Source organism: Natrix helvetica, assembly GCF_964273705.1.
Source record: "Natrix helvetica genome assembly, chromosome: 6".
NCBI lineage: Eukaryota > Metazoa > Chordata > Lepidosauria > Squamata > Natricidae > Natrix > Natrix helvetica.
The window spans coordinates 85,301,422-85,313,742 of record NC_138553.1 but is presented as its reverse complement, the minus strand read 5'-3'; the positions used below and the strand labels follow the sequence as shown (position 1 = coordinate 85,313,742).

At 49.5% G+C, this 12,321-nt stretch overlaps 1 protein-coding gene across 4 annotated transcripts in view; it reads right to left on the bottom strand.

Annotated features, from left to right (window-relative positions):
* The window catches only part of SEMA3D (semaphorin 3D), a 119,115-nt gene extending 109,135 nt beyond the window's left edge, over positions 1 to 9,980 (bottom strand). Inside the window, exon 1 of one of the 4 annotated variants that reach the window (XM_081957239.1) lies at positions 8,810 to 9,980. In XM_081957239.1, coding sequence (XP_081813365.1) covers positions 8,810 to 8,836 — 27 coding nt within the window. In that variant the 5' untranslated portion in view covers positions 8,837 to 9,980. Of the gene's footprint in view, positions 1 to 891; positions 987 to 1,026; positions 1,157 to 1,999; positions 2,034 to 8,809 lie in introns of those variants that run through there. The other 3 variants (XM_081957242.1, XM_081957240.1, XM_081957241.1) reach the window with 3 other exon arrangements.
* Positions 9,981 to 12,321: the final 2,341 nt, after the last annotated feature.

Sequence of the window (12,321 nt, the reverse complement as noted above, 5' to 3'; positions counted from 1 at the left end):
AGTGCCATCCCACATTGCAATGTCACTGTGACTGTGGAGGAGAGGACCAGGAGCTCAGGTATCCTCAACAATAAAGGGCACCAGCCCTCGCCCGGCAGTTCAACCTTAAGGAGACCCTCTGGCATCACCAGAGAGGGCAACTCTGGCACAGGCTGGCAAGGGTGAGCGCATCCATAAACACTTTTACTTTACACAGAAGTAAAACTCAGGGCTGGATCTTAAATATAAGGGTCAGGGGATCCACCCAGCAGGAAATGAACCTATTGGAAAGCTTCAGCTGGACGGGAACAAACCAGGGAGGCCGATTTCAGAGGGCAGAATTTAAGCTCTAGGTTGCACTCACACATCCCCCCCTCCCAGCAGACTCCAGACATCAAATGGTGCATTATTCACCCCTCCCATTGAAGGCGACCAACACAAGGATATTATTGTTGTCATTGTTGTCGTTGTTGTTGTTATTATTATTATTATTATTATTATTATTATTATTATTATTATTATTATTATTATTATTATTATTATTATTATTATTATTATTATTATTATTCAGAGCGCTTTGCCCGCCCAGTCAGAGTCACCCCAAAGAAAGCTGCAGGAGCCAAACCAGGAGGGCAAAAGGCGTGAATAGCAGAAAAGAATCTCTCCTTGGGCGATAATACCCCCCCCCCGCAACATCATTCCCACGTTCTTGGCGCTGCCTCAGTTTCCCTCGGAGAGGCCATGCCACCCCGGCTTCCCCATCGCAGTTCCCCTTTCCCCTTCGCGAGAAAGCAGCGCTCCGACCCACGCCAGAGAAGCCAAAGCCTCCCCTCGCTTCACGCCGAAGTCGCGGGCGGTTCCCCGCAAGCGAGCGCCACTCCACGCGTCCGCGCATCCCCACGCCACTCTTACCCGAGTCGACTTCGGCCGGCGCTACCCGCCGTGCGCGGAAAGGGAGAGCCGGGAGCGAAGGCGGAGAAGCCCCCCGCAACACAGAGAGAGGGAGAGGGAGGGAGAAACAAACGCACACACGGAGAGCCGGCGCACCTCAGAGCGGGCGAGGGCCGGGCCGGGCGTCGTCTGGCACGGAGCGCATCTCCTTCTGGGCGGCGGGCGAGCCCTGCGCTGAGTTGCGCTGCCCGGCGGCGGCTCTTGGCAGCGGCGGGGGCGGACCGAGGCCGGGCGGGGCGGGCGGCACCTCCGCCGGGGCGGGTCTGGGAGTCGAGAAAAGTTCCCCGCAGAACGTCCGCTCCGCTCCCTCGCCCGGCCGCCCGCTGCGCCCCGGAGACGCCCAGCCCTGCTCGGCGCTCGCCTGCCGCCCCCCGCGTGGCCCGGAGGCTGCTGCCAGGCTGGGCTTCCCAAGGCGGCTTAGCGCAAAGTTGGGCCGTCAGGTGGGGGCAGCTGCTACCTGTCGGGGTCTGCCTGGGTCGGAGGCGCCTGCGGAGAAGCCCCCGAAGCGAGAGGGGCAGCCCCCGCCGCCCGCTTCCCCTACAACCTGCCCGTTGCGGAGGTGGAGCCGGAGGGGAGGGAGGGTCTCCGCCGCTGCTTTTCCCGGGAAGTCCCCGCTCTGCCCCGGGGGGATCCCCGCCGCCACTGCTCCTCCTGGAGGGCTGGAGGCGGATTCCTCGCGAGGAGGAGGAGGAGGAGGAGGAGGAGGAGGAGGTGAACTCCGGTCCTGGGCTTCCTCTCCAAGAGTCCGGGGCCCCGTCTCCCCCCGCCCCCCCCCGTGGCACAGACACGGCCCCCAGCTTGCCTCTTCCCCCTTCCCCTCTCCAAGGCAGCCTTCGCTTCTCTTAGGCGTTGCTGCCCCCCTGGAGAAAATTCGGGTACTCGGCATCGGGAGGAGGGTGGGTAACAAGCCCCATTTCTGGCCCCGAAGGAGGGCTGCAGCTGGGGAGAGGGTCTTTCAGAAGGCCCACCTTAAAAGCCCATCACACCTTGTGTGTGTGGTCAACTTGGAGCCTTCCTAAGAGGTTGGACTACAACTCCCATCATGCAATGATTGGGCATTGTACCTTACCACAGCTTTGGAGTGCCAGTGGGCTAAGTTAGCCTGCTGCAATGGTTGGAGGGAGGAAGCCTCTGACTTAACTCTGACTAAGTGGCCTAAATAGATGGAAGTGAGGAAGACTCCCCTGCCAAGACCCCAGGTGACCTTCCATTTGTCTCCTGGGATGAAAGAGGAGGCCAAAGACCTTGGGTGACTTCTCTTCCAACCCCCTGCCCAGGCCAGGGGCTGCTGGCCTTCTCTTGAGGACCACAGACCCTCCTCTGAAGGAGCCTTCACCCTCACCCAGCTGCTAAAATGCCACAAGCCAAAAGAAAGAGGGAAAACCCTCTTGGACTCCAATGGAGCCTTCAGCAGCCCTAGTTCAGCAGAATGGGAGCAGGACTGTTATTAATATTTTTATTACCATGGATTCTTTTATTTATTAACTTTATAGGCTGCCCGTCCCTCCAGTAAGGTGACTCCATTTGTTGCTTTTATTATTAAAAGAGCCACTTGGTTGAGTTGGGTGGCTGCCGGAATGAATGGAATAAACTTCGCTTTGCAGCTTCTCCTCCAGTGTCCTGTGGGGCAGGGAAGGGCTACAAATACAGCTAAGTAAATAAGTAAATTCGGGAGTTGGAATATTAAGTCACCCGATCTGGGACTGGCACAGGATTACTAACGTGGAATTAGTCACTCCTATGAAAAAAGGCACAGGTTTGCCCAGGCTCTCTTCCCTGGTGTTGTAATGTATCTAAACACTGGGGTGGGGGGGTTGTGGACTTTTCATGCATGAAAGGGTCAAAACAAATTATTACAAGCTCTGGAAGGCAGGCTCTGTTTTGGATTTGCACCAGTGGGTTCCTCCTGATTCATTTTGTTTGGCACCGTTTGGATTGCATTCCCCCCCCCCCCCACCTTAGAAACTCAGAAAAAGATTTACAAGGGATGGAAATGAAGAGCAGAGAGAGAGAGAGAAAGGTGGAGAGAGGGGAAAAGAGAAAGAAAGAGGTGGGGGGGAGAGAGAGAGACGTGCCCGTTCTCTGCCCCTTTGTTTGAGCTAATGAAATAATAAGAAGGCATTTATCTCACTTTATAATTAATGTACAAGAGAGAAGCTGGGTTGGGGCAGTGATTAAAAGTGCTGGGAAGAAACCAGGAGGCTCTGAGTTCCAGTCCTGCCAGGTAGAAATCTACCTAGGGGACCTTGGGAAGGCCCTCTCTTTCAAACCTAGGAAGAAGACAAAGGCAAGGCGTTTATGAAGAACTTGCCAAGGAGACCCCATGCTCCCATGGATGCCAGGAATCAAGGCTGGTTCCAAGGCCCCCATTCACCCTCCAAGAGCAGCAGGAGGGCCAGAGGTTCTATAAGGATGTTTTGAACTTTCTTAAGGCAGCGGGAGCTGCAAAGCTCTTCCAAGGAGGGGAGAGGACAACCCGTGACCTTCTGGGCAATGGCCTTGGCCCTCTGGAGCGCTGTCCTCCTCTGCCACAGTGCCATGGGCAAACCAGACACGGATGCAATAAGTTAAAATACTCATTTCTATTTCTATTTTCATTATTATTGTTGTTGTTGTTGTTGTTGTTATTATTATTATTATTATTATTATTATTATTATTATTATTATTATTATTATTATTATTATTATTAATGCAACCATCTCTAAGCTAGTCCAGACGATGCTCTCTGCCACAATGAAGCTGAGGAATAAAAAGTCCAGGCAGGTTATAATTTTAGAAAAACCGTGTTGCCAATCCTGACTCGGAAGAAGACTTAAGATCCCATGGAAGGAAGACATTGGCAGGCAGAGGAGAAGGAGGCAGCCCCAGCCTTTCTCGGGAGAGGCCGGTAATTCTGTTCAGAGGAGGGGGGGGAAAGGGATTTTGCAGTAAGAGTTTTGCAAAAGGTGGGTTTTCATCTGCAGCCCTCCTCTTCTGCCCAGAGACAAGAGGCAGAATGGCGATGGCAGTGGGGATCCGGAGAGCAAGAGATGCCAAGCCCTCAATGGGCACTCCGTGTCAAGGGCACAGGGGTCAAAGTTGCTCTATAGGTTGCACAAATCCCACCCCGACAGGGAAACGGGGAAACCATGATTGATGGTTCTTAAGTGAATCTGTCTTCCCCCATTTGCTCCTCATAAGCCAGTTGGGAAGGTTGCAAGTAATGATGGCATCAACCCGAGAGAGGGAAACCGTCGTAAAATCAAGGTGCCTAATTTTTTCATGTGACCATGGGGATGCTGCAACGGTCGTATGTGTGAAAACGGGTCATAAGTCACGCTTCAGCGTTGTGGTAACTTCAAAGGGTCACTGAGTAGATGGTTGTAAGTCGAGGACTGGCAGCAGTAGAAAGGTTGAGGCCTGGAAGAAGCCAGTGGCCTTCTCTGCTTCCCCCCTTCCTCTCTCCTGAGTAGCTGGAGGGAAGGGGGGTCAGTCTGGGATCAGGGAGGTCAGTCTGGGAGGGAAGGCGAATCGGCCCTGCAACCGTCTCTCCTGACCCTTCGGGGGACGAGGGGAGATGGGGGGAGGGGGGAGCAGAGTCCTCCTACAGAATGGAAGGTCCAGGGGGCAAAGCCGGTAGGAAACCTTCCCGCTTGCTCTCTCGCAATCCCATCGTACTTCCATTTGGAATGAACATGAGCCCAAAAAAGATACTCTCAATTCACGCAGGGCCTCTGAGGCCTTCAGACTGAGGATTAGGTATTGTACAGAGACAGAGGGAGGGAGAGACGGAGAGACAGAGAGAGAGAAAGGAAGAGAAAGAGAGAGAGAGAGAAAGGAGGAGAAAGAGAGAGAAACAGACAGACAGACAGACAGAGAAGAACAGGAGACAAAAAAAGGAGAGCAAGAGAGAGACAGAGAGAGAAACAGAAAGAAGGGGAGAGAGTCAGAAGGAGAGAGACAGAGACAGAAAGAAGGAGAGACACAGAGAGAGAGAACGGAGAGAGGGAGGGAAAGAGAAAAGAGAGAAAGAAAGGGGGAGAGAGCAACAGAAAGGAGAGAGAGAGAGAGAGAGAGAGAGAAAGGAGAGAGACAGACAGAGACAGAAGGAGAGAGGCAGAGAGAGAAAGAAGGAGAGAGGGAGGGAAAGAGAAAGGAGCGAGTGAGGGAGAGGGAGAGAGAAAGGGAAAGGAGAGAGAGAGGAAGGGGGAGAGAGCAGAGAAACTGGGAGAGCAAGAGAGAGCAAGAGAGAGAGAGACCTGTCCTTGTTGTTAGGCATCTACGGTGAGTCACTAGGTTGGGTTTCCCAAAGCAAGTGGGAACTTTTGCCCGAGTGCCACAGTTGGGCCACAAAATCTCCTCCTTTGTGTCCCTCTGAAGAGGGGAGGAAGCAGCCAGATCCTTTCCAGGGATCCAAAGGCCCCCCGGGGGGGCTGGGCCCTTGTGCTCCTTCCCCAGGAGTCATCAAGGCCTCACCTGGGCAGGAAGGCTGCGGATGTTCTTGGCCTGAAGGCGCCAGTCAAGAACGGCCAGGCAGGCGGGAGGTCAGTCGTACCGAGCTCAAACTAAGATTTAGAATAACAGAGAAGGGACCTTGGAGGCCTTCTAGTCCAACCCCTTGCTCAAAGAGGAGGCAAGTAGCATTCCAGACAAGTGGCTGTCCAGTCTCTCCTTAAAAACCTCCACTACTTCTGGAGGGAAGGAGCTGTTCCATAGATTGTTCTCACAAATAGGACATTTCTTAATTCCTTTCAACCCCTCATTCCACCCACACACAATCCACCAAGGCTCCCCCTTTTAAAAGAGAAACCTTTGTAAATCGAGGGGGAAATGAGGACTTATTTTTCTTGGGTGCCCAATTCCTTGCCTCTGTGTTCCTCTGTATCCATTTGGGGCGGGGGGGGGGGCAGGCTGAATTACATTTTCTCCCACATGCAAATCCACTTTATTGCACATTAAAGAAGTGTTGGTAACTCATTTCTCGCTTCTGAGAACCGCTTGGCAAGAGCTGCTAATGATATTATGAATAAGGCCCCAACTATTAGCAGCAGCAATCGATTAAGAGGCTACACAAGGACCTTTTGTCTTTGGGGAAGAGGCCAAGCTGAAGACGACCCGGATTTCAGGAGAGGAGATGTTGGGGGAAGGAAGCTTGCAAATATGGTCCAGAAGGATTTCCATCCACGTCATCCCTTCTCAGTCGACCATTCGTGATTTATCCTTTGCTGGCTGGGCGGAAGACTTCATGCCACAGAGACCATGGCATTCCTCTCATGGATGATCTTTGTGTCACTCAAAGTCCCACAAGCTCAACATCTGGAAGGGAGTTCTGTGTGTGTGTGTCTGTGTGTCTGTGTGTTGTGCAGCTGCAAAAAAGCTTCTTCCAGCTACCAACAAGGTTCTGGCAGGGAAGATGCAGGAGGCCATAAATCAAATGTTCTTACTATTAGGCTGGGTTGCAGAGCCACAAAGCCTCCTTGGCTGCAACGGGGAGTGGCAAAGGGCCAAGCAGCAGCTGGGTTCAAGTCAATGGGAGTCGGGATTTCTGCAACCGATTCCCACAGGATCCCTCTTTGGATAAGATGGTTGCCAATGTTACTCCAGCCAGGAATCTTCTCTCGGAAGCAGCCTTCAATGCCCAGGTGTTTCACAGGGCCTACCCAGGTGTGACCCGCCGTCTTTGATTGCTAGGATAGAACTGTTCAAGATCCGCTTGACTCCCTTCTGGCTCTTGCACTCCTCTTCCCAAGGGCTGGAGAGTCTCCCTTCATTTCTAGATGAGAGTTCTTGAATCAAGATCCAGATAACCATATGGCACACAGAAGAAGAGTTCAAGGGACCTTGGAGGCCTTCTAGTCCAACCCCCTGCTCAGGCAGGAGACCCTCTACCACTTCAGATAAATGGTTGTCCACTCTCTTCTTAAAAGGCTCCAGTGTTGGAGCACCCACAACATCTGGAGGCCAGTTGCTCCACTGATTAATTGTTCTGTCAGGAGGTTTCTCCTTAATTCCAGGTTGCTTCTCTCCTGGATTAGTTTCCATCCATTGCTTCTCGTCCTGCCTTCGGGGGCTTTGGAGAATAGGTTGACCCCCCCTCTTCTTTGTGGCAACATCTGAGATATTTAAAAAGTGGCTTTTTCCCTTCCCTGGATCTGAATTTGTTTTGGATGATTGTTTCTGTTTGTCTCCACTTTTGTTTTCATTTTTTTTAAGGAAATGGGCAAGTCCATTTTAGAAAAATTGCTAAGTTCCTCTGTTCAATTTCATCTGCCAGTTTCCCTTCTTTTAAGCTTTGGGTAACAATTTCTGAAGTTTTGAAGGAAGATTTCATATCCGCAGAACAATATCTGTCTTAAGTGGTTGCTCGGATATCAGAGAATGTAAGATTCTCCCAAATCCAAACCATACAGCCAGAATCTGACAGGTTCTAGAAGAAAGGTTTTCTCCATCTTCATTATAGTAAAATAGAATAAACCCCAAAGCCTGGTTGATGCTAAAATTAATCCAGGTAATTCTAATAAATCCTTGAAAAAATGCCCCCTGGTGGCTGGCTGTTGGGGTTTTTTTTTTACTCTGAATAATAGCTTATAGAGTATTAGGTAGGAGGTGAAAGAAATCTACCATGTAATCAATGTTTCTCAACCTTGACAACTTTAAGATGTGGGGACTTCAATTCCCAGAATTCCCCAGCCGGCACAAGGCAATTTTGGACTCTCAGGCTTACTCAACCCCTCCATTGTTAAGAGTGAAGCTGGTAATTGTTAGAAGGAGCTATCTGTGAGGGATGGAGCCAGGGTGGTGGGCTACAGTGAAGCAATAGTTTCCCAGGAAGAAGGGATAAATTCCAGAAAGGTGGATGAGACAAGAAGTCAGCAGAGACCAGAGCTAAATAGGAGGCAGAGGAAGAGAGATTTAGGGCAGCCACTGCCTAGAAATCTCCCAGGGATTCTCCATTAGGGTGAGAGTAGTAAGGGTTTAACCTGGCAAGATTCTGTCTATTGTGTGTAAGAAATAAAGAACTGAATTCTGGCAAGATCCTTCTGTGTTGCTCTTGGACTAAGCCTGACATGGTCGGCATCATCAAATCTCAGGTGCAGCTCCTTCCCACCCACCCACCCCTCCCCAGTTCTTGAACCCAGCAGTGGAGATCAATTGCCTTAGAAAGGTAGGAGAAAAAAGTTGATGCCTTAAAGCCTGGAACATATGGAACATATAGAGCACGGGCCTTGACTTCTGTGTGCTGCAGCAGACAGTATATTTATTATTTACCCCATAAAACATCTAATCTAGCCAAGCTGTATTTGTGAGCCTCCCTGCCAAGTCAATTCCTGAAATAAGAGTCAAAATTTCCTGCTGGAGGAAAGCCTGACATTAAACACGGCACCCACACTAACTGGGTTGGCTTTGTTTTTTCTAGCCTAGCCAACATTGGGGGCTTGGAAGATGAGGAGAAGAGGCCACGAAGTCAAGGAGTGGTCAGGAAGAAGGTTAAGCGAAATGGATTTTTTTTTGGAAAGATTCAAGGAAGGGCATAAATTCCTCCATGCACCGTATTTCCCTGAAAATAAGACAGGGTCTTATTTTCTTTTGACCCCCCCTGAAATAAATGCTTTGCCTTATTTTCGGGGAGGTCTTATTTTTTGGGGGAGGGGGAGGGTATTAAGTGAGAGAAGAATTTGAGAAGGCACATGATTATTCCCTGCTTTGGAGAAAGACGCGCATACCAGCAAAGCTAGATACGTGTTCTCAGTGATATTCAGACCATGAGCCAATGGCGGCACATTTGATTTCAGGCTGGTCTACCCGGTTTGTGGTGTTTCTCATCTCATGTAAGGCTGTGGGAGAGGAGATGGTTAATTCGATGGGAACAGTGGGGGAGAAAGGGACGGATAATCCTACCTTCCTGCCCTCTGCCATTCTCTCCATCCAACCTGCCTCGCATCTGCTTCTGTTTTCACGTGGAAGGGAAGCCCAATGGAAGGAGAGGCATTTTGACCTGGGAAACAATACCAGAAAAGAAAAAAGGAGCGGAAGGTTTTGTCTCCTGCAGCTCTTCAAAAGTTGGCAAATAGAAGGGAGAAAACTTTGCTGTCATCCAAATGTTGGTGTTCAACGCAACATCAATATAGTAAGATTTCCACAGAGAGTGTTGAAAAGTAATGATTACAAACATTGGCCACAGGAAATGGCTGCAGAGACACACATACATTGTTTTCCTTCGGTCGTAAAGCAGAACATTTTTTAAAAAAAACTCTCTTATTTCGTATTAAAAATATGAAGCCATTGCTAAGTCAAACAAACATCTGAGCAATTGGAGGAGACAGAATGAAAAGCTTGTGTTGACTTCCTCCTGTCTTGATTCACAGTTTATGTCTTCACCTGCTATCTATTTGTTACCTGCTCACTTTTCAATAGCTGAGAAATGAGAATGCAGGCTGAACCCGTGTGAAACGCTGCATTTGGGATGCAGATATACAGCTCACCAGCACAATCAGAACAAGAGTTCCCTTTGCCAAGTGAGCTGAGCTTGATTTTATGATCCTTTTTGTTAAGCAAAGCACAACCGTTGTTAAGTGAATCATGCAGCCGTTAAATGAAACTGGATTCCCCTCTGGACTTTGCTCATCAGAAGCCCAGCTGGGGAGGCAGCAAATGGAACGACTGTAACCCTGGGGTGTTGCAACTGACCAAATCCCTGCCAGGGGCCTGGATTCTGATCATGTGGGGATGCTGCCAGAGCTGTAAGTGTGAGGAAAAAGCAGGTTGCTCTTTTCAGTGCACTTGTAACTTTGAACGGTGGCTGAAGGAACGGTGGGAAGTCAAGGGCAGCCTGGACTGGAGTCTTAGCCAAAGGATCTGCCTGCCAATTTCAGCTGCTCAGAGCAGTTGAGAAGCTCTAAAACATTTACTCTCCTCTCTGAACCTCCCTCCCTCCCTCCCTTTCTTTCTTTCTTTCTTTCTTTCTTTCTTTCTTTCTTTCTTTCCTTCCTTCCTTCCTTCCTTCCTTCCTTCCTTCTTTTTTTCCTTGTTTCCTTCCCTCTATCCATCCCACCATCCATCCATGTCCTTCCTTCCTTCCTTCCTTCCCCCCTCCCTTCCCTCCCTCCCTGCTGTATATCTGGTTATTAAAGAATGAAAAAAAATACCTGTGATTTTTTTTCTTAAAGCGCATTGAAGAATTAATTAATTTCATAATTTTTGGTGCCTTTCAGTCAATGCTGACTAAGAATTTTTTTTAAAAAAAAGTCACCTATGACATTGTGCCACAGAGTTATGAAATATTCATTTACATTGGGTTTTACCCTGATGGATCCGTCTGCCTTTTGCTCCACGACTTCCCTGTGTGGACAATCTCTTGTGAAGAAGTCATGAAGGAGCACACCGGGCATTCCAAAAGGTTGCCTTAAAAATAGAAAGTGACAGCCATGGTTTATTGGCCTAAGGATGAGGCTGAGAATAACAAACTTTCCTAAAATAGCAGAGTCAACTTATATCTGCTGGAAATTTTTAAACGGCCCGAATTGCTATGTGGCTTTAAAAAAACAGACCAGTCCCTCTTGTTTAAATAACCTTTCTCACAAGATTGGGGGGGGGGGAGGCAGAAAAGAGTCACACATTGAATTGTCCGGTACATGCAATGCATGCCAAACACCCCCACTGTACCCATTGATTCTGTGCCCATTGTACCAGGAATATCCCATACAGTTTTGGGGAGCTCTCATCCAGAGTTATTACTCATGGTAACCAGGTGTTGGTTAAGATTGGAAGAAAGGGGAAAGGGGAGAAAAGGGGAAGGGAGGAAGAGGAGGGGAGGAGAAAAGAATGCAGGGGAAGGGGGAGAGGAGAGGGGAGGGGAGAGGGGAAGGGAAAAAGGAGAAAGGGAGAGGAGAGGAGAAAAAAGAAAGAGGGAGAGGAGAAGAGAAAAGAGGAGAGGAGGAGAGGGGGAAGGAGAGGAGAAGAGAAGAGAGGAGAGGGGAGGGATTGGAGAGGAGGGAGGGAGGAGAGGAGAGGGGAAAGGAGAGGAGATCCCTTTCCCTATCATACAACACAGGAAAAGCACAGAGAGCTGCAGCTGGTGCTTTTCTCCACTTAATGTTTGAGGGGGGTAGAATATGTTTGCAGTGATGGCAATGCTTAAAGTGGGGATCAAGCCGCCTGAGGGAATTTTGCAGAAGAAGAGAGGGGCTCACAAGGAAAGTCTTGCTTTGAATTTGCCTCTGCTGAGAGGGAGCTCGGACTGCTTGCCTTGGCTTCTGCGGTTCTGCCTCCCTCGCTCCCTTTTGCAGCCCTCTTGGAAGTTTCCCCCTGATGAAGTTTCCACATGGATCTTAGGGAATGACAGGGAAGCGAAGAGAGAGAAGGAAGAAGAGATCTGGACGAGGAAGGAAAGACAGGCTCCCTATGCTCCAGGCCCCACTTCCTAAAGCTTCCTCTCATTTCCATGCTGCTGAAAAGTTCCCCAAGAAAGCCTCCTGCTACTCCTCGGATATTCCTTGTCTCCCAACCTCCAGTCAATGTTCACTTGGCCTTCATTCATGTCGTCAATTCCCCCTTTGACTCCCCTGAAGTCCAGGTGACTTTCCGTCAGGTGGTGCCAATGCTCTCCTACAGAAGCCGTGGCCTTCTGGCAACCACAATTAAGGAGTCGCCTTCATAATGTCAACTGTATTTATGGGGAAAGCAGCGTCTTCAGAGAAGCAAGAGGCATTGATTTCAGTGGGGCTTCTTCCCAGGAGGAGCTGGAGGGTTGCTGCTACCTTTCACTAGATTGGAAGGTCAACTTTTTTATCTTTGGCCTTTGAAGGAGAAGGATGACCCTCTGCAAACAGATCTGCAATGAAACTTACCCAGTGAAACGCCTCATTCTGTACAGCAGTGTGTTTTGCCTCCATGATTAATCAGACTGTCTTGAAAACAAACTTTCTAGGGGTCACTTACAGAGACCACGTCTAATGCAAAAAAAAGTTGAAACTTTAGAAAGAACGCAGAGAAGAGCAGCGGAGATGATTAGGGGCCGTGGAGCTAAAACATAGGAAGAACGGTTGCAGGAATTGGGGATGTCTAGTCTAAGGAAGAGAAAGACTAGTGGGGACAAGATAGCACCATTTCAATATCTAAGGGGATTGCCCCAGAGAAGAAACAGTCAAGCTATTCTCCAAAGCCCCTGAAGGCAGGACAAGAAGCAATGGGTGGAAACTAATCAAGGAGAGAAGCAATCTGGAATTAAGGAGAAACTTTTTAACACTGAGAACAATTAACCAGTGGAACAGAAATTGCCTCCAGAAGTTGTGGGGGCTCCAATATTGGAGGCTTTTAAGAAGAGACTGTTTGGACAGCCACTTGCCCCGAAATGGTAAAGGGTTTCCTGCTGGAGCAGGGGGGTGGACTAGAGGACCTCCAAGGACCCTTCC